Raw genomic sequence first — 24,051 nt, 5'->3', positions numbered from 1 at the left:
ATCTTTTACCATCAGATGTGACTTTACAATATACAAAATGAAATAATTCATATCATGCCAATTCAATCTCACCTAATTTAAGAAGAAAGGGATGGATTTGGTATTGTTTGTTCCATTATTTGTTGTTCCCATGCACACAAAATAAAGAGATGGACAAAAGCATATTATATATATGTGTGTGTGTAGTGTCAACTCTTTCACCCTTTCCTGTTGAATCATGAGGATATCTATTAAAAGTTATTGTTGAAAATGGATTATAATTGTATATGCTTTGAATGCTCCACAAGTCAATAGTTTCTGCAAAATGGACAACACTACCATATGTGCATATATCCACTTGTGTTTCTAATGGGACAGCCTGGAGTGACAATGAGATCCTTGCCTACCTCTCTCTGTCATGATGAATCATTAAAATACTTGCCCCCGAAAGGTTGATCGAATTGGTGGAGCATAATTCTCGTACCTGAAGATTACAAATTTGATTCTTGTCAATACTCTTTCGGTCGATCTAGTCCGTCGAACAAGGCTGTCCTAATGAGATTTGTCTCTCGTGTGTTATTTATAGACTATCACATAGGAACAGAGTTTATGATAGCCACATCTATACCGCTAGGCCTTTGACACATTCATTCATTTTTAGTCAATATATATAACACAATTAATTACAATCATCATTCAAATGAAAGATTTTGGTCACACAATAGTTATACTCTATTTATTTCATTTTATATCTTGGCCTTATTTGGTAACATAGTTAGCTTTTCAGTCAATTTTAGTTTATTTGACCACTATTAACTGTTTGACTTGGTTAAACAACCAATATAAGTGTTTGATTAATTAGTTTTTTTTTTGTAACAACTTATTACTCTAAAACACTAAAATTAAAAAAGCTATTCAAAGCAACTTTTTCGATCAACTTTTTTGAAAAAATCACTTTGCTTATAATCATCTATCAGCTAAGAGCTAATTTACCAAACGTTTTTTTAAAATCAGCTAATGCTATCGACTAGTCAAACCCATTAATCTAATAATATTTTTACCAAACACCCTGTTATGTTTAATATTTGCTAGTCAAACTGATATTTTTCTTTATTTTTTATTTTCTTTAATAATTTCTTATTATTTTTAAATTTAATTTTTTCATACTTAATAATACTTTTAATCTAATTTCTACCTGTCAACATGATATCCCAAGCCACCCAATTTTATTTTTTTTTTCTATCCATTTTGATCCTCCCAAATCTGTCAATGCCACCTGTACATAAGATGCATCTCGTTAAATCTTGTCATATGATTAATGAATTGTACATGTAACATGTACTTGATGATGACAATATAGAAAGAAAAGAAAAGAAAAGAAAAAACATAAAAAGTAATCTCAGACCTTAGCTTCATCACCATATATGATATGTATAATGCTTTCTGGGAAAATCTCTGAGCAGACCACAAAAAGAGGAAGAAGAAGAATGAGAAAGGACACATCCTATACGATATTCAAAGCTTAGTCAAATGTGCCAAACCCACATGCTGAAAAGAACACGTACAGCAGGGACTAGAGAGTATTTTCTTTTCATTGAAAAAAATGGCACTCTCATAATAATACCCATCAACTTTTTCTTCTCTATCTGCTGCTTCACATGCATGTGGGAAATTGGGCTAATACCTTTTTTTTTTTTGTGGGTGTTATGGTTCATGATTTGATGGAGCGACTCGCGAGGAGGGAATTAGGACAAAAAAAAAAATTATAATTTGGTGAGAAAAGAATAAGGTTAATTGTTATACAATAGACTATGGTCCACACTGCACAGTGTGGATCATGATCGTTGAATGAAACTGTAGTAGAATTAAAATTAGTATGTGGAGAATGAAACAAAAAAACAGAGCACATTATTGTCAAATGAAACTATATTATAATTAAAATAATATTTTATTGTTGCTATAATGAAACTAGTGTGCGTGAAAAATGAAACTAAAATTCAGAGTCATACAATAACATATATATATTGTCAAATGAACCTGAAGTGTAATTAATATAATACTTCAGCATTACTATACTTAAACTAGTATTTGTGAAAAATGAAACATAGAGCTCATGTAATAATGTATATTATCAAATGAAACTGTAGTAGAATTAAAATGATATTTTTGGTATTGCTATAATGAAACTAGTGTGTGAAAAATGAAACTAAAAAATAAAGCAATATTGTCAAATGAAACTGAAGTGTAATTCAAATGATACATACTTCATAGACCCTGGTCCATAGTAAAATTTGCCAAATAAGGTGAGAATATAATAAAGTAGGAATGGTAAAAGGAAGGAGTGGTATAAAGACTAAAATACCCTTATGTAATAATAATAATAATAATAATAATAATAATAATTATTATTATTATTATTATTATTATTATTATTATTATAATCAAGGGCAAATTTGTAAATTTCATCATTTTTCCATTTACATCCCACTGTTGAATTGGAATTCTTTCGGAGAGTGTATGAATTGCAATTCAATGGTTTGAGAGAATTGTCCTCCAACCAAATAATGTAATTGGCATGGATGATGAACTTCATTGCAAAGGAATTGAAATTCATACCAACCAAACACCCAGTCGGGTTGAACTCCGACTAATTTGAGGTTGAGCGTGCTATTGTTAAACTTCATTTTAAGTAGTGTTTTTGAGGTCTTATTGTGTATACATAGTTGGAAGTTGAGACCTTATTTATGAAAGTTCTGAGGTTGTTGGGTAGCATTAGTTGATTTGGCACCAAATTCAGTTTTGGTGTTACAAACATCACCATCTATCCTTCTCATACAGACCATTTGGTTCCTACAAGGTAGATGTTTGCCCTCACTTGTTGATTGCAACCAAAACTTTTGGTAGACCAAAAGGTTTGGTACATGTTGGTTGAGAGTTAGAGACAATAATAATGTGTTCAGGTAATATATAGCTCTCCACCTGCTAGTTCTCTAGAAGGGAATCCTACAACTCATATACACACACACATTGCAAAAGTTTAAAGAGTGAATTGAAGACTGATAAGTTTATATCAATGAAAGTTATAAGTCAATGAAGACTATTTACTTCACTTTTTTGCTTTTCATTTCACCGTTGATGTGACTAGAGAGAAAAAAAAAAAAAAAAAAAACTAAGATGGAGGTCAAAAGTTATAATTCAAGGAAGAAAGTAGAATGATTTGTTTCACTTCTAGTTTCTATTTCACTAGAAATGGTGACCAAAGAGAATAAAACCAAAGATGGAGGTCGAAGAAGGGAGGAGAAATGAAATTGAATATGTTGTAACCAAGATTTGATGACTCGAGAGAATAAAACAAGACATAGAGAACAAACAAGGAAGAGAGAGGGGTAATCATTGTACCGTAGACTATTGACATAAGATTTATTTTTAATATATTGTTATCAAAATTCGGTAACTCGAGATAATAAAACTAGAGTCAGGGGCAAAGAAGGAAGGGAGAGGGGTAATGATTATACTGTAGACCACTGGTATAAGATTCATTTTTAATATGTTGTTCATTTTTAGTGTACTAAAGGTCCAAAAAGCTTTCAGTACACTAAAAACAGAACCTTTCTCAAAAAAAAAAAAAAAAAAAAAATTGAACCTTAAAAAATAACATTCAATGTATGAATCTTCAATATATTAAAAATGAACATTCAGTATAGGAAAAATAAACATTTGTCATTGGTTCATATTGCGATTTAGGCCATGATCCACGGTATAATTTGTAAGGGATGAAATTGAATATGTTGCTCCCAAGGTTTGATAGTAGGTGGCAAATTATACCACAAACCATGGTCTACCTTGCATTGTAGACCCTAGTCCAATATAACCATTTGTGTCTGCAGTTGATATATTCTATACTTGCGGTTAACAGTTTGTGTCTGTAAATAAATTGAAGGCGCATAACACGTCAATTATAGACACATAACATAGTAACTACAGAACCACATAACATATTAACTCCAGACACATAATATGTTGTTAAAATATTATGTATTTGCAGTTAACATGTGTCTGGAGTTAACATATTATATGCTTTCAATTTATTTACAGTCACATAAACTATTAACTAGAAGTACATAATATATCAATTGTAGACACATAATTTTTGGACCAAAACTCACAATGCAAGATCAACCCTAGTCCATAGTATAACAATTGATAGTAGGTTTACCCAACCATTTTTCCAATTTGGTAAAATGACAAGTAAACATATTCTCTCTAGTTAATAAACATAGTTGTAATGTTTCATAAAACAATAGTATATATTATTTCTCTAAAACTTATAGTACATGTTCTTTATAACCTAAATGTATAAAACAATAGAAGCATTACTTTTTGTAGGATTATTCTAGGACCCCTTTTCACCCACAACAAACTCCATCAGCCCAATTCAACATATTTGGTTTACATAGATATACTCCAAAGTCCAAAGTAACTGCACCACCTACATTTCTTTTGTATACAATGTAAACAAAACATCCCCACATTATATATTTCTATGAAATTAAGGATGCAAACTGAAAACACCAAGGGGGTAGATAAACCTACATAATTTTCACTTCCAAAGGGAATGGTTTACATGACAGGATTTGGTGGATCCCTTCCAAACCCCATCACTGCATGAGTTGCCAGCATCGAGGCTCTACGCGAGAGCTCGAACATCCTCCCAACAAGTGGTAGCGTCACCGTGTTCTGGTTCCGGAGTGGTTTCTTATCCCAACTGCATAGGTTTAACTTCTTGTTATACATATATGGTGGGAAATGGAGAAGAAGAATTAATACCAACTCGAGTCCTCCGAGTATAGTGACAGTGCCACGTTTAGTTCTAAACTTTCAATTTAATGGTACTTCAACTTTAAAATTTAACCATCTATGGACCTTCAATTCAACTTTCAAGTTAACCACTCATGACCTTTCAAATTTTAAATTTTTAACCCGCCTGGTCCTAACTTTGCCCTTACTTAAACTAAAGGAAGGACCACAGCGGGTTAAATTTGAAAAGTTGGAGGACATTGAAAGTTTAGGACTAAAACGTGTCGGTGCCACTATACTCGGAGGACCCTAGCCAGTATTAACTCGGAGAAAGAAATATAAGCATATATATATATATATATATATATATATATATATGATGCAGATTCTGAATTTTGTATATATCTGTCAACACTGTAACCAATCATGTTAGGGGTTGTACCACAGTTTGATCATTCCATTTACCCATGAAAATGCAGAAATTGTATGTTACCATACAAAATTTTCTGACTAAAAGGAGAAAATTAAAGATGAACCGCATATTAGTATTAGAACCTCACCTTCAAGTTAAGATATGGTTTTAATTTTAATGCAGCAGCTACGTACTAAAAGATTAGTCATAAAATTAAAGTAGATCGAGGAGGCGTATACCAATCTTCATGGCGAACAACCTTTCCTCCATCAGTGTACAACTTGATGAGCGATACCATATTGATGTCTCTACCCATGAACTTGTAGTATTGCTTGTTATCAATTAGTATCTGAAACATAATGCTCGAGAAATTTCAGACACGAACGTTTTAAGATAACCAGATTGAAGAAAGCTAAAGGGGGCGAGGGATAGCAATTCTGGACCTCTTTCTTTCCAGGAGATATCTCATTTTCTGTCAAGCTATATTCAACAATTCTTGATTCACTGAAAATCTGAAATATTTGGAAAGAGAGAATAATTATTCTACACATGTACATTATGGAATTCCTTATAAACTTACATGTTATTGTTAACAACTTTCATTATCATATCCTAGCTTCGACAATTCAATTCGTGTGTAATATAATTCATATATGAATATGGGGTCACCACTTTGTCAAGCAAGAATAGATAGGGAGGGTGGAAAACTGATTATACCTTGCCAAGTGAATAGAATGCGGATTTGATTTGGCTTACCCTGCAAAATGAGCAGTACGTATAATTCAATATTCCTGCAACTGGAACGAGATTTGAAAGCATATATGATTGGCAGAGGAGAATCAGAAAGTACTGCAGCTGCTATGAATAAATGACTAAGAAATAAATACTCCCTCCGTCCCATTTTTATGTGTCGGAAACGAGGCTTGACTGGAATTATTTACAATTTGATTTTTCATAATATTAAGTTTAGAATTAGTATGTAAAATTTATATATTTAGAAACTACATTAAAAGTACTATTGAACACAAAAAATCAAATTTAAAAATTATAAGAAAATGACTAATGGGTAGTGAGTAGGACAGATAAAATAGGATAGAGGAAGTACAATATAGTATTGAATTCCCTTTACCCCAAAAAAACAAGTTTATTTGAGCATGGGTATCCAATTAGTATTATACAACTAAAATGTAATCACATAGATAATGTAAGAGGATTGCTATATATTGTAATTTGCTTCCTAAGGATAGACCATCCCTATCTCTCAAATTTAATCTTTTGTGATTACTAAAACATACTCCCTCTGTCCTATTTTACCTATCATGCTTATTATTCATTAGTTAAACCGGCGCTTTTTTCTTTGCTTATTTTCTTTAGTATCTTTTAATTATTTTAAAATTTAACTTTTTTGTGTGTTTAATAGTACTTTTAATGTACTTTCTAAATATATAAATTTTATATACTAATACTAAATTTGTTGAGTACTACTGACTCTATTACAATGCAGTATCTGTTCATAACTACTAAATTTAGTACTATGCAAATTGAATTAAAAATAATTTCAGCCAAGCCTGTTAATCGAACCAGACACAAAATAGAACGGAGGGAGTATATCTTAAGAACAGTGTACGCGCGTTATGAAACTTGTATTTCCACCCTCATTCACAAAACATTACAAGAATACATCTATTCATAGGACCGTAGTTATTTAGGACAGAGCTAGTACGTATTTACAGTCAACGTACCCATGTGCACACATAAGAGGATCTTCAAAGGTTGCATCAGGAGCATAAATTTCAAAATCTTGAGGTGTTGCACGTGATGCATAGCTGAAATCAATTTTAGCAGATTAGAAAAGGCAACTGTTAAGAGTCCCATATTAAAATTATAAGAGAAAACATATGAATTTATAAGGCCATGAGTTAGATTAACTAATTGATTGGATTCAATTTTTTTTAGTGTGGTTTGACCCATGTGCATTATAGCCCAGTTGAATGACTTTGGCCTCCAACCTTATCTGCTTATCCAAAACACTCATAATTCGGAAATAACATTTTACAAAAGCTCAGAAAAGAATGACCTAAGCTTAGACATTAATCTGAATAGAGAAGTAATACTCTTTTGCCCAAGCAAATATAAAATATTGGGGAATGAAAGGATGTACAAGTTTACAAATTACAATATAACTTACTCAAATGGAAAACACTTCTCCAAAGTGGAAAACATGGGTGAACACTAAACCTGTGTGTTCCAACTTATTTTCTAAATAGAAAACTACTCAATTTTCCAACTTTTAGTAGAAAAGTTGGAAAAATAGTTTCCATTACCCAAAAGTGAAACAAAACCGGGCCTTTAAACTTGAACAGAATTTCCATTTTTTTGGGAAATTGGAAAGTTTTCTATTCACTAAACATGCTTGAACCTCTGAATTCCATGTTTATTAAGAGCAACAAGACATGTTAGTAACTGTAAGGAAACACACTCCCAGTCCATCCCACACAAGCAAATTTTACCAAAAAAGCTCAAGGCTTATTTGGTTACTGAAAATGCATGTTCCTTTTTCTATTTCTAATTCTCCAAAATTATTCTAGTCTCCATATTCTATCGGAGAAATATAAAACAATGTTCAAGTTCAAATACTTCCCAATTTATCAAAATTAAGATTAGTTGAAATCCGATTGATTTTTTCATAAAAATTATTAATGCAAGTGCCAAGTGATAATAGAATAATGCTAGGTCTAGTGGAAGTAGGTAGGTAGACAAGTAATAGTGATATAGGAAGGTGGAGTATGGGCATGAGGTATGTAATTAGGTAGCGATAGTGGTAATGGCAATGAAGATAGATATATGATAGCAGTGATATTAGTAGGGGTAACTAGGTAGGTAAGTAGGTGGTTGTAGAGGCATGTAGGTAGGTAGATGCTGGTGAGAGTAAATCGACATGGTTGATAGATAGGTATTCCTCGTTTTGTAATTTAGGAAGTAGACTAAAACATTTGTTTTCTGTATTTTCCTTTCCAATTTTCTCAATATTGAAACTTTTTCGGGTTAATCTCAATTTTTGGACAACTTTTCAAGTTCATTCATGGGGCGTTTGGTACACATGAATTGCAATTCCACAGCAACCAAAATTCCATTGTTTGGTTAGAGGGAATTGCAATTCCCTCCAACCATGGAATTGAAATTCTCATGATAAATCAATGAATGAACTTAATTAAATGATTATATGATTAATATCCTTAATTACAATAAATAACTATAATGAACTCAAAAATAATGGGGGCTAAATTGACAAGTATGGAGCATTGTTTTTGGTGGGAATTGAACCCCTGACCATTAACGAAATAGTGTTGGTGTTTGGTCTAAATGTCTAATTTAGAGACTAATCATGTTCATGTCAAGTAGACCCGAGGCCAGTACCATCTCATCCATCCACACCCCATATGTTGCATTTAATCTTAATTAGTTGAACTTTGGTCTGGCATGCCTAAATGCAGAGAATGCATATGTTCATTCCCTTGCTAAACTGATCTCCAATATCAATCTTCACCTAAGAGGGGCGAGAACTTTCTAATTATTTAAATTCCAGGCCACTAGACATTTGCAATCTTTTCAGCCTCACCTTGCAAATGTCAAATGTGTATTATAGTGGTAGATAGGTAAATGCTGATGAGAGTAAATAGACCGTGGTTGAGATAGATAGGTATTCCTCGTTTTCTAATTTAGGAAGTAGACTAAAAGCTTTTTGTTCTACATTTTGCTTTCTAATTTTCTCAAAAATTGATACTTTTTCGGGTTAATTTTGATTTTTTGACAACTTTTCAAGTTCATTCTCACTTAGTTCACCCATTATCCAAATTGAGGCTACAATTTATCAATATCTTCGTATTCCGAATCCACTTCGGCTTGATCCAAATTGGACGTGGACCCCACTACAAAGTACAAAATGACAAACTCAAAACACCAAATTTTGCTAAAATTTCCAACAAATACATTGGGGGGCCTTTTTCATTCGTCATCAACAGCATTTATATAACATTCTAAAGTAACACAGCAGACAATAAGGGAGAACAATCCAATTCATTCTCAAAAATTATGAAAGAAAACTTACATATTGAAAATGTGAGGGAGTATATTGTCTGAAGCATTGTACTCGCTGGTTTCCTTGTTGTACCCTTCTCTGAGCTGATCCTTTATGGATTCTGAAGAAGAAGAAGAAGAATCTTGAGCAAAGACAGACCCAAAACACAAAATCACAAACAGACCCTTTACATTAACACCCATCTATCACTCCTTGACAGAAAAGGGTAAAAAGATGAAAACTTTTTGAGGAAAGGAGAAAGAGAGAGGGGAATTTGTGAACCTTGTGGGGTTTTGTCCATGGTGGTATAGGAGAAGAATATATTGAGCTTGTTGGTGTGAAGCAATGGCGAAGTAGCTGGAGGAGCGCAGAGGAAGGAGGAGAAAGATCGCAGGAGAGAGACGCCACGTGGAGAAAGCTTGGCCATTTGTAGGCTGGTCTGCCGGCGCACTTTTTACACTGTTAGATTTTTTTTTTCTATTTTTTTTTTCAGTTCACTCACCTTTGTGGCTTTGCGTGTGCGTTTTTTCTTCTCCTTTTGTGTTGGTATGTCATATGTGAATTGTGATGAGACTTGAGAGGATTAGCTACTTGTCTTAAAGAGCATCTCCACGTGGAGAATGACGAGATAATGTCAGTAAATAAACTTCAGAATGATTCAATGAACTTGATGTGAATGTAAAAATGAGTGGAAATAATTCTCCTGCAATATATGAGATTATTGTGGCACCCAAAACTGATAATTACACAATGAAGCTTTCATTTTTTTTGGTTCTCTTTTTCTTCTCTCAATGTCTGTTGCTGCTGACAACTTCAATTATTTATCATTTTTTTATAATAAAAAAATTTGATTTGTTTTATTTTTTTTTCTCTCATCCTATTTTCTCTTTCCTAATCACACTTATAAAAACTCATCAATAACCGCGAAATATCTCTACTAATAAGGATGCTCTAATGGGCTTTCCCTATGATTGACCATTTGGTACTCATTTGAATTCTTAGCCTAAAATCATCCTTATCAATGGAGACTTTTCGTATTTAATTTTTTAAGGAGTTTTTGTAAGTGTAATTAAGAAAGAGAAAATGAAGGGAGGAAAAATAAATAAAATAAATTTTAAAAATAAAGTTGTCAGGCGCGCCTGTTGTGTGCAGAACGCGCACAACAGCCATGGGCCTTGAATAAATTTGTCAAAAAATACTATTTTCTACCCCTGCGGGGATGGAGCGACAGAAGTTCTTTTTTTTTTTTTGAGAATTCAAGAGAAGGTCACGGCGAGACGAGCCGTTTATCATTACGATAGGTGTCAAGTGGAAGTGCAGTGATGTATCCAGCTGAGACATCCTAACAGACCGGTAGACTTGAACGGAACTCGTCATCTATTTTCATTGTTCAACTCTTTGACAAGAATTTGTGCCTCACAATCACTAGCCAATATGCTTTTCTCTTATGCCTTTTTTTCGTTCATGATTCGATCTTCTAGTGACCTAGGCGTAGAGGAACCACACCAATACATTCCGAACTTGGTGGTTAAACTCTACTGCGGTGACGATACTGTAGGGGAGGTCCTATGCACCTTCATTTGAGATGAATCCATTTCACTCTCTCTCCTATTCTCTCTCTTGGCATGCCGCTAAAATTATGACATTATTTTCTCAATCACCACTGATGGTGATAGCTCTAACGTTATCACAGTAATTGTACCCATTTGACATTTGTAAGATGATTTGATATGTCACATGATTTTTTTTTTTGAAAAATTATAATAAGTGTATAGCAAGCTTGCTAGAATAGCAAACTTGCTAAGTACATAAAAGGCGGTCATTCGGCCGCCTTTATGTAGTTTAATTTTGTTAACAAAAAGTTGTCTAAGGCAGCAAAAGTTGTTGTAAAATCTTTTTTTTTATTTCTTTATTATTATTATTATTATTATTATTATTATTATATATATAATATAACACGAAAGTATGACTCATTTTTTAAAGTAAGAAATATTTGCAGGCATGTAAACGAATAGTATAGAATTTACAAAATTGATAAATGTGGGAGTGGACCCATTTTAGAAAGTGAGAGAGATTAGCCGGGATAAAAAATAGTCTTAGGATGATCTTATTCAACAATCAACTTGTTGAAAATTTTTCTAATTATATAAAAATATTGTGCCTACTATTATAAATAAAATGAACCAATTATATTTGTCAGTATTGTAAAAATATTTTTCTATATTCACGTATTAATGTAATAACATAATAATATAATAACGTGTAGAAAAAGACATTAATTAGGTAATAACATAATTGTTAATATTATGTATGGTATTCTATAATATTATTATAACATAATTGTTAATATTATGTATGGTATTCTATAATATTATTATAACATAACTAGTATTTTTGCCCGTGCGTTGCACGGAATGGATTTGTTATAATATTTTAAGAATATTTGGATCGACATACAATTATATATTTAGATAATAAAAATAAAGATTGAAATTATAAAAAATTCTAATATTGAACGTATACATTTATTTGATTATAAGATTAGTGCAAAAGTATTACTCTATTAATTGAATAATATATGACTTGTTTGTCAACAATTATCTTAAAAATCTAACAACCCATGTTTAGTTAATTTTTTTAAATTTAAATAATTTAAAGTTTTCAAAAGAAAAGTGTAATTAATTTTTTAATGTTTTAAAATAATTTTTAGTCAATTAGTAATATCCTTTTCCCTTTTTCCAATTTTCCTAATTTATGTTTCCTTTTTCTAGGATCTTCTTATATTTTCAATCAATTAGTAAAATCAATTTTCTTTTCCATTTTATCTTTACTATTACTATTGTTTGGGTGGAGATTTCACAAAGAATGATTTTATTTTTATTAATAGTAGTATATATATAGAAGTATAGATAATTAGTTGAATTATTATTATTGGTGTAAATAATAATTAATAAATTATTTTTTCTTATAAAATTACGCAGATTTTGTTTTCATTATTCTCACAATTATAATGGTTTAATTATTATGAGAATTTGGTAAATAAAGTTTTGTTACCAATTAAACATTATTAATTTTTTTACCAATTAATTAATAATATTATTTTGTGTGCGAAAGTTGAAAGGGAGGATTTTACTTTTATTAATAGTATTGATACGTGAATATAGAAGTAATATTACCAATTAATAGATATTAGTTCATTTTCATTTTGCATTTTCTTACCAAATAAGCTTTATTAATTATTTCACCAATAAAATATTTAATTAATTGACTACAAAAATTTGAGCGAAAAAATGAAATAGGAGGATATTACTTTTATATATAGTATAGATGTTTTGGAATGATCCCATACCAACATATGCTTAGTATATCACATGTTCTTTTCATTGCACTAACTATACCATCAAATAAAGTAATAACACTACATTTTTTTACAAAATTATTGAATTTATAATATAATCGAGCTTTCTATATTTAATTATTATGTAAATTATATATTAATTTGTAATACCAAATACTAAAATTGTTAATAAGTATAGTTATCATTACTCTATGCTGTTTTTTCTTTTGTAGGAATGGTATTACAAAATCAAGCTGTTTGGAAACATTACCTGGGAGTCATGGAGTAGGCACTCCAGTGTCTGTTGGTTGACTGCGGAACGTTGATATTCCCAGGACAAATAACAACGAATCAATCGAAGCCTTATACAACTTTTCTTCGTCTTGGGGGATAGGTCGAAAGCAGAGACAAAAACAGACTCCATTAGTGAAAGAAGAAAATTGTTTTCGATTTGTATAATTGAAAGTAAACATGCGCAACAACAGAATTTGCAGATTTGATAGTGGGGAGGTTCTGAATAATTGCACTCCGTCGAAGCCTTATACAACTTTTCTTCGTCTTGGGGGATAGGTCGAAAGCAGAGACAAAAACAGACTCCATTAGTGAAAGAAGAAAATTGTTTTCGATTTGTATAATTGAAAGAAAACATGCGCAACAACAGAATTTGCAGATTTGATAGTGGGGAGGTTCTGAATAATTGCACCGCGTCGAAGCCTTATACAACTTTTCTTCGTCTTGGGGGATAGGTCGAAAGCAGAGACAAAAACAGACTCCATTAGTGAAAGAAGAAAATTGTTTTCGATTTGTAGAATTGAAAGAAAACAGGCGCATCAACAGAATTTGCAGATTTGATAGTGGGGAGGTTCTGAATAATTGCACTGCGTTTCTCTTTTAAAGTTCGTAGTATAGGATTAGGGATTTATATAAGGTTGTATCTTTTTACGATAGAATTGTAGTATGATAGGAATTGTAATGTAGAATTGTAGTACGATAGGAATTGTAATATAGAATTGTAGTACGATAGGAATTGTAATGTAGAATTGTACAACGAATAGGAAAATAGGAAATAATCGCATCCTAAATATTGTAGGACTGTTTTGGGCGGGAAGCTTAAAGTGAGGATTTTGTTTTTATATATAGTCTTATTTGAATTTTGGTTATAAATGGTTAGAAATTAAAATACAATAAATTTGTATTTTATTATAGATGAATACATATATGTGCATTATACTTAATGTAATTAATAGATATTGTTCTATAATTTTCAATTCCAATGATATCTTATTCTTGATTTAATTTTCATCTCCAATAATATCGCATATTAATAATATTGCATATGAATAAAATGGAATAAGTTTGACCACGTTAGTAGGATATTATCATTTGAATTTTGGTTATAAATGGTCAGAAATTAAAATACAAAAAATTTATATTTTATATTTTATTATAGATTACTATGTGCATTATACTTAATGTAATTAATAGATATTATTATTATTATTATTATGTTGTTTATAATAAATTTGTATTTTATTATAGATATAGATTAATAATTAATAATTAATTAATTACATTTAATTTTAATTAATACATATAATAAAATTACTCCGTAAGGACTGTAACATAATTTCAATCCCTTCACCCTAATTAAGTTGACGTGATATCAGCATTAAAATTATATTTACAAACAAATGGCAAGAGGTTTGATTTTTTTTTATTTTTCTTTTATTACCATTTGAATTTTGGTTATAAATGGTTAGAAATTAAAATACAATAAATTGTATTTTATTAGGCATCCTTATTCGGAATTCTTTTTTATTTTTCTTTTATTACCATTTGAATTTTNTCGAAAGCAGAGACAAAAACAGACTCCATTAGTGAAAGAAGAAAATTGTTTTCGATTTGTAGAATTGAAAGAAAACAAGCGCATCAACAGAATTTGCAGATTTGATAGTGGGGAGGTTCTGAATAATTGCAATGCGTTTCTCTTTTAAAGTTCGTAGTATAGGATTAGGGATTTATATAAGGTTGTATCTTTTTACGATAGAATTGTAGTATGATATGAATTGTAATGTAGAATTGTAGTACGATAGGAATTGTAATATAGAATTGTAGTACGATAGGAATTGTAATGTAGAATTGTACAACGAAAAGGAAAATAGNTTTTATTATAGATTAATACATATATGTGCATTATACTTAATGTAATTAATAGATATTATTATTATTATTAGGTTGTTTATAATATTTTATTATTGATATAGATTAATAATTAATAATTAAATAATTAACTAATTTTAATTTTAATTATAGATTAATATGTGCATTATACTTAATGTAATTAATAGATATTATTATTNAGGAATTGTAATATAGAATTGTAGTACGATAGGAATTGTAATGTAGAATTGTACAACGAATAGGAAAATAGGAAATAATCGCATCCTAAATATTGTAGCACTGTTTTGGGTGGGAAGCTTAAAGTGAGGATTTTGTTTTTATATATATAGTTATTTGAATTTTGGTTATAAATGGTTAGAAATTAAAATACAATAAATTTGTATTTTATTATAGATGAATACATATATGTGCATTATACTTAATGTACTTAATAGTTGTTCTATAATTTTCAATTCCAATGATATCTTATTCTTGATTTAATTTTCATCTCCAATAATATCGCATATTAATAATATTGCATATGAATAAAATGGAATAAGTTTGACCACGTTAGTAGAATATTATCATTTGAATTTTGGTTATAAATGGTCAGAAATTAANTAGGCTTCCTTATCAGGAATTCTTTTTTATTTTTCTATTATTACCATTTGAATTTTGGTTATAAATGGTTAGAAATTAAAATACAATAAATTTGTATTATAGATGAATACATATATGTGCATTATACTTAATGTAATTAATAGATATTGTTCTATAATTTTCAATTTCAATGGTATCTCATTCTTGATTTAATTTTCAATTCCAATAATATCGTATATGAATAAAATGGAATAATTTTGACCACGTTAGTAGGATATTATCATTTGAATTTTGGTTATAAATGGTCAGAAATTAAAATACAAAAAATTTGTATTTTATTATAGATTAATACATATATGTGCATTATACTGAATGTAATTAATAGATATTATTATTATTATTAGGTTGTTTATAATAAATTTTGTATTTTATTATTGATATAGATTAATAATAAATAATTAATTAATTTTAATTTTAATTAATATTTTAATTAATTAATACATGTAAAATTACTCCGTAAGGATCGTAACATAATTTCAATCCCATCACCCTAATTAAGTTGATGTGATATCAGCATTAACATATATTTACAAACAAATGGCAAGAGGTTTGAATTTTTTTTATTTTTCTTTTATTACCATTTGAATTTTGGTTATAAATGGTTAATAATTAAAATACAAAAAATTTGTATTTTATTAGGCTTCCTTATCAGGAATTCTTTTTTATTTTTCTATTATTACCATTTGAATTTTGGTTATAAATGGTTAGAAATTAAAATACAATAAATTTGTATTTTATTATAGATGAATACATATATGTGCATTATACTTAATGTAATTAATAGATATTGTTCTATAATTTTCAATTTCAATGGTATCTCATTCTTGATTTAATTTTCAATTCCAATAATATCGTATATGAATAAAATGGAATAATTTTGACCACGTTAGTAGGATATTATCATTTGAATTTTTGTTATAAATTCTTAGAAATTAAAATACAAAAAAATTGTATTTTATTATAGATTAATACATATATGTGCATTATACTTAATGTAATTAATAGATATTATTATTATTATTATTAGGTTGTTTATAATAAATTTTGTATTTTATATTATTGATATAGATTAATAATTAATAATTAATTAATTTTAATTTTAATTAATTAATACATGTAAAATTACTCCGTAAGGATCGTAACATAATTTCAATCCCATCACCCTAATTAAGTTGATGTGATATCAGCATTAACATTATATTTACAAACAAATGGCAAGAGGTTTGAATTTTTTTTATTTTTCTTTTATTACCATTTGAATTTTGGTTATAAATGGTTAATAATTAAAATACAAAAAAATTGTATTTTATTAGGCTTCCTTATCAGGAATTCTTTTTTATTTTTCTATTATTACTATTTGAATTTTGGTTATAAATGGTTAGAAATTAAAATACAATAAATTTGTATTTTATTATAGATGAATACATATATGTGCATTATACTTAATGTAATTAATAGATATTGTTCTATAATTTTCAATTCCAATGATATCTTATTCTTGATTTAATTTTCATCTCCAATAATATCGCATATTAATAATATTGCATATGAATAAAATGGAATAAGTTTGACCACGTTAGTAGGATATTATCATTTGAATTTTGGTTATAAATGGTCAGAAATTAAAATACAAAAAATTTATATTTTATATTTTATTATAGATTACTATGTGCATTATACTTAATGTAATTAATAGATATTATTATTATTATTATTATTCGGTTGTTTATAATAAATTTGTATTTTATTATAGATATAGATTAATAATTAATAATTAATTAATTAATTAATTACATTTAATTTTAATTAATACATATAATAAAATTACTCCGTAAGGACTGTAACATAATTTCAATCCCTTCACCCTAATTAAGTTGACGTGATATCAGCATTAACATTATATTTACAAACAAATGGCAAGATATTTGAATTTTATTTATTTTTGTTTTATTACCATTTGAATTTTGGTTATAAATGGTTAATAATTAAAATACAAAAAAATTGTATTTTATTAGGCTTCCTTATCAGGAATTCTTTTTTATTTTTCTATTATTACCATTTGAATTATGGTTATAAATGGTTAGAAATTAAAATACAATAAATTTGTACTTTATTATAGATGAATACATATATGTGCATTATACTTAATGTAATTAATAGATATTATTATTATTATTAGGTTGTTTATAATAAATTTTGTATTTTATATTATTGATATAGATTAATAATTAATAATTAATTAATTTTAATTAATATTTTAATTAATTAATACATGTAAAATTACTCCGTAAGGATCGTAACATAATTTCAATCCCATCACCCTAATTAAGTTGACGTGATATCAGCATTAACATTATATTTACAAACAAATGGCAAGAGGTTTGAATTTTTTTTATTTTTCTTTTATTACCATTTGAATTTTGGTTATAAATGGTTAATAATTAAAATACAAAAAATTTGTATTTTATTAGTCTTCTTTATCAGGAATTCTTTTTTATTTTTCTATTATTACCATTTGAATTATGGTTATAAATGGTTAGAAATTAAAATACAATAAATTTGTATTTTATTATAGATGAATACATATATGTGCATTATACTTAATGTAATTAATAGATATTGTTCTATAATTTTCAATTTCAATGATATCCCATTCTTGATTTAATTTTCAATTCCAATAATATCGTATATGAATAAAATGGAATAAGTTTGACCACATTAGTAGGATATTATCATTCGAATTAGGTTGTTTATAATAAATTAGTAGGATATTATCATTCGAATTAGGTTGTTTATAATAAATTAAAAACCACATTTCTAAGTTTGAATAATTGGTATAATAAATTAAAAACCACATTTCTAAGTTTGAATAATTGGTATAATAAATTAAAAACCACATTTCTAAGTTTGAATAATTGGTTAATTAAATTAAAAACCACATTTCTAAGTTTGAATAATTGGTTAATTAGTTGATAATCTGTATATGGTTAAACAAATACGAAGTAGTTAATTGCCCAGAATTGGATTCATGGTCTGATCTGTATGTTTTTTTATTGAAAAGGTTGCATTCATGGTCTGATCTGTATGTTTTTTTATTGAAAAGGTTGCAGATGCGATGTGATCTGTATGTTTTTTTATTGAAAAGGTTGCAGATGCGATGCTGGTTGTATGTTTTTTTATTGAAAAGGTTGCAGATGCGATGCTGGTTGGTGGTTTTTTTATTGAAAAGGTTGCAGATGCGATGCTGGTTGGTGCTTATCCGTTTGAAGACCCTGACGATCCAAGAAATTTCAAGAAAACAATTACTGTAAAATTGTAATGAACTCGACCATTGAATGTGCCATTGTAAGTGTCAAATGCGTATTACATAGGAACAATGACTAATATAAGAAATAACTAATTCTAATAGCATTTTATTTTATAGAATAATAACTATTTCAATTTTAGGATAACTATTTCAAACTTGAGAGGTGTTAACAGATTTCTCATTTTTTGAATCACATTCCTCTTCAAAAAATTGTAATCTTCCCTGTCATAAATATATCTAGGTAAATCTACATCCTTCAATACTCCGACAGTGGTTTTTTTTCAGAAAAATTGAGCATATACCTGTGTGTTGTAGTTTTGTTTCTATATGTATTATAAACCACTTGAAATCTACAAATTCGATATATTCCACCTTCTTTAAATTTCTTGAATCACCTTTGAACAAACTTTTCAGGAATATGCATGCGTATAAAGGTTCCCTGAATTTGTAGAGTTAAAATAAAATGTTGTGAAAAAAACTACAAATATGCATAAATATTAATATTATAGTAAAAGAAAATACCTCAAAATCATGGACCACACACTCTATGGAGTTTATTTTTTCAGAATCTCTTGTCTCTGGAAGATGAACGACACAGAGCATATTCCATATGAGCCTAAGGTGAAGTTGACGACCAACAATCTCAGAGTGAAGTGAAGCCATTGCTATTCGGTGTAAATAAGAGAGTACAGGAATTCGATGGCTATTGACAATGCCAAGCAAAATGGTCTATTTATACTATTACAAATATATATCACCAATTACATCACACCAATTATATCACCAATTATTCAATCACCAATTATATCACACCAATCATATTATACTACCTATTTATCATTTTACCATAATAATAGTATAGGTGAATAAATATATATGAATAATTAATAGATTAATAAATTAATAAAATATGAATAATTAATAGATTAATAAATTAATAAAATAATAAATAAATAAAATATGTGATTTTACCAAAATACCACTAACTTGGGCGGGAAAGTTTGGGAGGAAGATATTGTTTTTATATATAGATAGATTCTGTTCTATAAAAAAAAAGCATATACACGCACATTCTCTGCTTATAAGAATGGAACGAATTTTGCTTTATCTATCTATCTATCCTTTCCTATCTCCTTTGGAAATGAAGGAACTTGATGCCATAGGCAAAGACAAAGCAGAAGAGAAGAAACCAGGCAACATGAACAGCTGCAACTACACCAAGGAAGTCATAATCAAATCCCAAGTTATCTTTGAGATAGTCCTTCACTTTGATGTGTGGAGCCCCGGGAATGGCCACCAGATCTGTTTTGTCACCAATCTGAGACGTAATGAGGCCGTATATGGTCCAAGCGACGGGGGATCCCCAATAGTACCACCTCCACTGCACCACACCGGGATTTGCTGTAACATATATATATATATATATGCAGATCAGAGATGAGATGAAGAAACCAGCTAGCTAGCTAGCGGGCGATGTAAGTTAGAAATTAAAGAAATGATTACCGTTCTTGGAATGAGAAACCCGGAGAAGAGATTCCAAAAGTTGAGGAAGAACGTGATGACGATGGCAGAAATGTGGTAGCTTGGAGTGAGGGCGACGAGCATCATTCCATAGGATGTGAAGTATAGTGAGCACATGCAGATGTAGTAATAGAAGCAGAAGAAGCGATCAGCTCCCCACTCGAATCCAATCATGAAATACAGCAGAATGCTGTAAATTAAGGTTTGGATTGCAATATACACAGCCTCAATGCCCACCGTACCTGCAACATATATATAAATATATATATAGAGTTAATAATTCTCGAATTAGGTGTACAACAGATCGAGATTTGGAAGTAAAAATGTATGTTTTTACATATATACCTGAGGAAATGCGTAAGCTAAGGCAGTGCAGAATACATCCCTGCTGTTTTTTCTCGATCTACGGATACTACAGGCTGCACAGTGGAAGTATTTGTTGATCCGAGGAAAAAAACAGCAGCATACATAGCTCCCATAAGATTTGACAGGTCTTGTTGTTTGGACCTGTTAATAAGCAGATGAGATGGAAGGAAGTCAAAAAGAGATGAGAGTAATCCATAAAAGAAGGCAGTTCTGATCTGATCTTTCTTATGCATGCTCATTTCCGCAGCTTACGTTTGCTTCCCCTTATTCCACATATAATTCCTATCACTATTGTCATGAAAAACCGGATTGCATTGTATTGTGGATTCCTCCAGTATGACAAGTGCATTTTCCACAGGCAAGCGTGGCATTGATTGCTCGATTACTTCTTGATTCCTCCTGAGAAAATAAATAAAGCGAGATGAGATGAGATGAGACGAGACAATAACAGTTTTATTATATTGTGTGTGTGTTCTATCTAGTTACCGGTAGAGATCAGAGTTGGCATAGATATGTGCAAAGTCCACATCAAGTTGAACCTCAACTGCAGGAGCACTGATCTCAAGCATCCAGGTAGCGGGGTTATATCCCTCTCTGATTTTAGGAATCCCCGGTACAGACTGGAAAGTATATACAAGCCAAGCCAAGCCAAGCCAATTAAGTCGATCGTGTGCACGAAAAATATAATGTGTGACTTTAATTTATATAGGGAGTGGACGAAGTTAGTTACTCACTTCAAAATATTGTATCAACCGTTGAGAGTGATGACCAAGAGCCCCCGCGTAGATGACCTGCCCTCCCCGGCCTCTTCATCAGTAGAAGCTATAATATATATAATGAAAAGGCAAATTAATTAATGTTTAGATTCAGAAGAATGAATGTTGAAACCAGTGGCTACCTCATCAAATGCTTCAAAGATATGTATGCTTGGCTGGTGAATTGTGCAGACAACGGTTCGTCACGGTGTTTCTCACAGTTGGCATCACGATTGCAGCATGCAGCTCTAGCGTCGAGGCCTGAAGATGATGGATGGGTTAGCAACGAGTTCCACAGCTATTGTCAACCGCTTTCTCTGCTCAGTCGAGAGGCCATCTACCCCCGGGAGCCCAACCAGAGAATCCCTCAAAGGATTCAGCTCAACCAGCTCCATCACTTGCTCAATCAACATCTAAATATAAGTCAATAATCTTACATTCTTAATTACCACTTGTTAGAAAAAGTGTAAATTGGAAGTAATTAATTAACTAACCTTTCTTGTTTGGTTGTCGACATCTGGAGAAAGACGCAACCAGGCAAGAGGACTCGTAAAGTGTAACGTGTGGAGAATGAATATCGTTCTGTTCACAATAGCCACTTATACGAGCAAAAGTGGATTGATTCTTGGGGTAACCACAAATATTGATGCTTCCCTCAATATAGCCGCTCGTTGTTTTTCTTCCTGCTAGGACATCCATCAAGGTCGTCTTCCCAGCTCCACTTACACCAACCAATGCTGTTAGAACCCCCGGCCTGAAACCACAACTCACGTCTTGCAATAACTGGAGACGCGGCTCTTCAATTCCTTGTTTTTGCATTTCCTGACCAATATATATATACCATAAGTACAACACAGCATCATTCATGCATAGAGAGATTTGATCTCAAAAATGATAGGATACTTACTGCTGGCATATCAACATAGTAATTCACATGGTTGAATGCAAGAGAAAGAGGTTGGAATGGAAGCACCATCCCTTTCTTCTGTTCACTACTTAAGCCTCCTATATCAATACCTGCAATTCAAATCAACAATCATAAGATAGGATTCTAAAACATAACACTCTTTCATTAAATAGTAGTTCAGGTTTCATTGGTAACAATTAAGCATATATAGGAATAGGATTTGAGGTGCCAATTCGATCAAACCTTCAAACATAGGAGGAGGTGTAGATGATGAACTCCCATCTGTGGCTGCTGCTTTACTATAGGGATTTGGCTTGCCTTTAATCTTAGGATTAGTATCTTTCTCATCACGAATAACTGATTTAGAGTCTCCATAGGCTGCATTTCAGAAACGAAACGAATTGAAGGCTGTCAAAATTACATTGAAGAGAAGCGAGAATCCTAAAAGGGCAATGACGCATATCCAGTACATGTACTCATCTAAATACATGCTCCTCGACTTAAGAAGCACCAACCCTACTGTATGCTCCTGGAATCCCCAAACATTAATGGGCTGAAAACACAATGGTTAGACTAATGAATATTAATGCTGACAATATATGGAAACTATATATTATATATTGAAGCTAGCTTAGCTTACAGAGCTCCATCTTTTATCAAGAAATTCATTGATGGCTATAGCATTCTGTCCATAAGACATGGGAGACACATATATAATATCCCCATTTCATCTCTGTCCTAAAGAATACTGTGAAAGTAATTATTGAAATTATGGTAATCTGGAATGTCTTGAATATGTATAAAAAGGAGTTGCGTTTCATCAATAGCCATTCCCTAGATAAGCATACCTTGAAGAGCTCCATATAGAATTAAACTGAAAATATATATACCTTAAGTGAATAGTCTGTGACCAAACTAGATTGTTGGCCTGCAATGGCAGTGGCTTTCATAAATGCATCGATCTCGGGGTGAGGTTTAATTCCTGCATCCCTTTCACGCCTTGACAATTCTGTGAGAATTGAAGCTCGTATCTAGTTCCGACTCCTAGAACACGTCCTGCAAAGTCGAGTGTCTCTCTCACTGTCAACTCTCCATGGTGGAGGTCATGCTGACTGATATAAGCACAAGTCCTTTGAGGAATGAATTCTGACATCTCGTGACCACAATAACTCATCTTCCCCTCAACCTTAATTACAAAAAGCAATTAAGTGTCATAAAACACTAAGATCGATTTCAAAAGATTATCAAGTTAGAAGCTCAACCAAGATGCAGAAAATGAAATACATACCTCTATCATATTTATTGTAGCATTGAACAAAGTAGGCAGTGCCCGGGATCCAACATATGCATCTCCTTCAATTGACAGATCCTCATATCGAACTTCAATTTTTGGAATATCAATTCCAACCCTGTATGTTCATCACAAATTTTATCATTCATAATATAATAGTGGCTTACCACAAATATATTCAAAGATCATTATATATATTGTTTAAGAGTTTAAGACTAACCATTAGAAAATTTATATAATGCATACATACATACCTATCAGTCCTGTCTCTGAGTCTTCTAAGGAACCTCTCGTTATCTTGTTCCACAACTTTCAAAATACTTTCCATAAGCAGCTTCTTGTCTTGCATCCCAAGCTTTTGAACAGAATTTGAAAATCAAGGGACTTAAATTGTCCAAATTAAAAGTCGGGACTAATTTTGGAAAATGAACATAGTCGGAGGACCATTGTTGGAATTAACTCTATTTTAAAATGTACAATA

At 30.6% G+C, this 24,051-nt stretch overlaps 1 protein-coding gene and 1 pseudogene across 1 annotated transcript; both read right to left on the bottom strand.

The window, feature by feature from the left end:
- Positions 1 to 4,262: 4,262 nt before the first annotated feature.
- LOC116019236 lies at positions 4,263 to 9,792 on the bottom strand. Its single transcript, XM_031259384.1, has 7 exons — positions 9,549 to 9,792; positions 9,297 to 9,387; positions 6,931 to 7,014; positions 5,906 to 5,945; positions 5,632 to 5,700; positions 5,428 to 5,537; positions 4,263 to 4,744 (listed from the first exon to the last, which is right to left on the bottom strand). The coding sequence occupies exons 1-7, from the start codon at positions 9,691 to 9,693 to the stop codon at positions 4,600 to 4,602; spliced, it is 684 nt and encodes a 227-aa protein (XP_031115244.1). The 5' UTR covers positions 9,694 to 9,792; the 3' UTR covers positions 4,263 to 4,599.
- Positions 9,793 to 19,856: 10,064 nt separating this feature from the next.
- LOC116020135 lies at positions 19,857 to 23,940 on the bottom strand (annotated as a pseudogene).
- Positions 23,941 to 24,051: the final 111 nt, after the last annotated feature.

Source organism: Ipomoea triloba, chromosome 5, assembly GCF_003576645.1.
Source record: "Ipomoea triloba cultivar NCNSP0323 chromosome 5, ASM357664v1".
Taxonomy (NCBI): Eukaryota; Viridiplantae; Streptophyta; class Magnoliopsida; order Solanales; family Convolvulaceae; genus Ipomoea; species Ipomoea triloba.
Note: the sequence above shows the minus strand (reverse complement) of the source record. Positions and strands in the feature narration are given on the sequence as shown.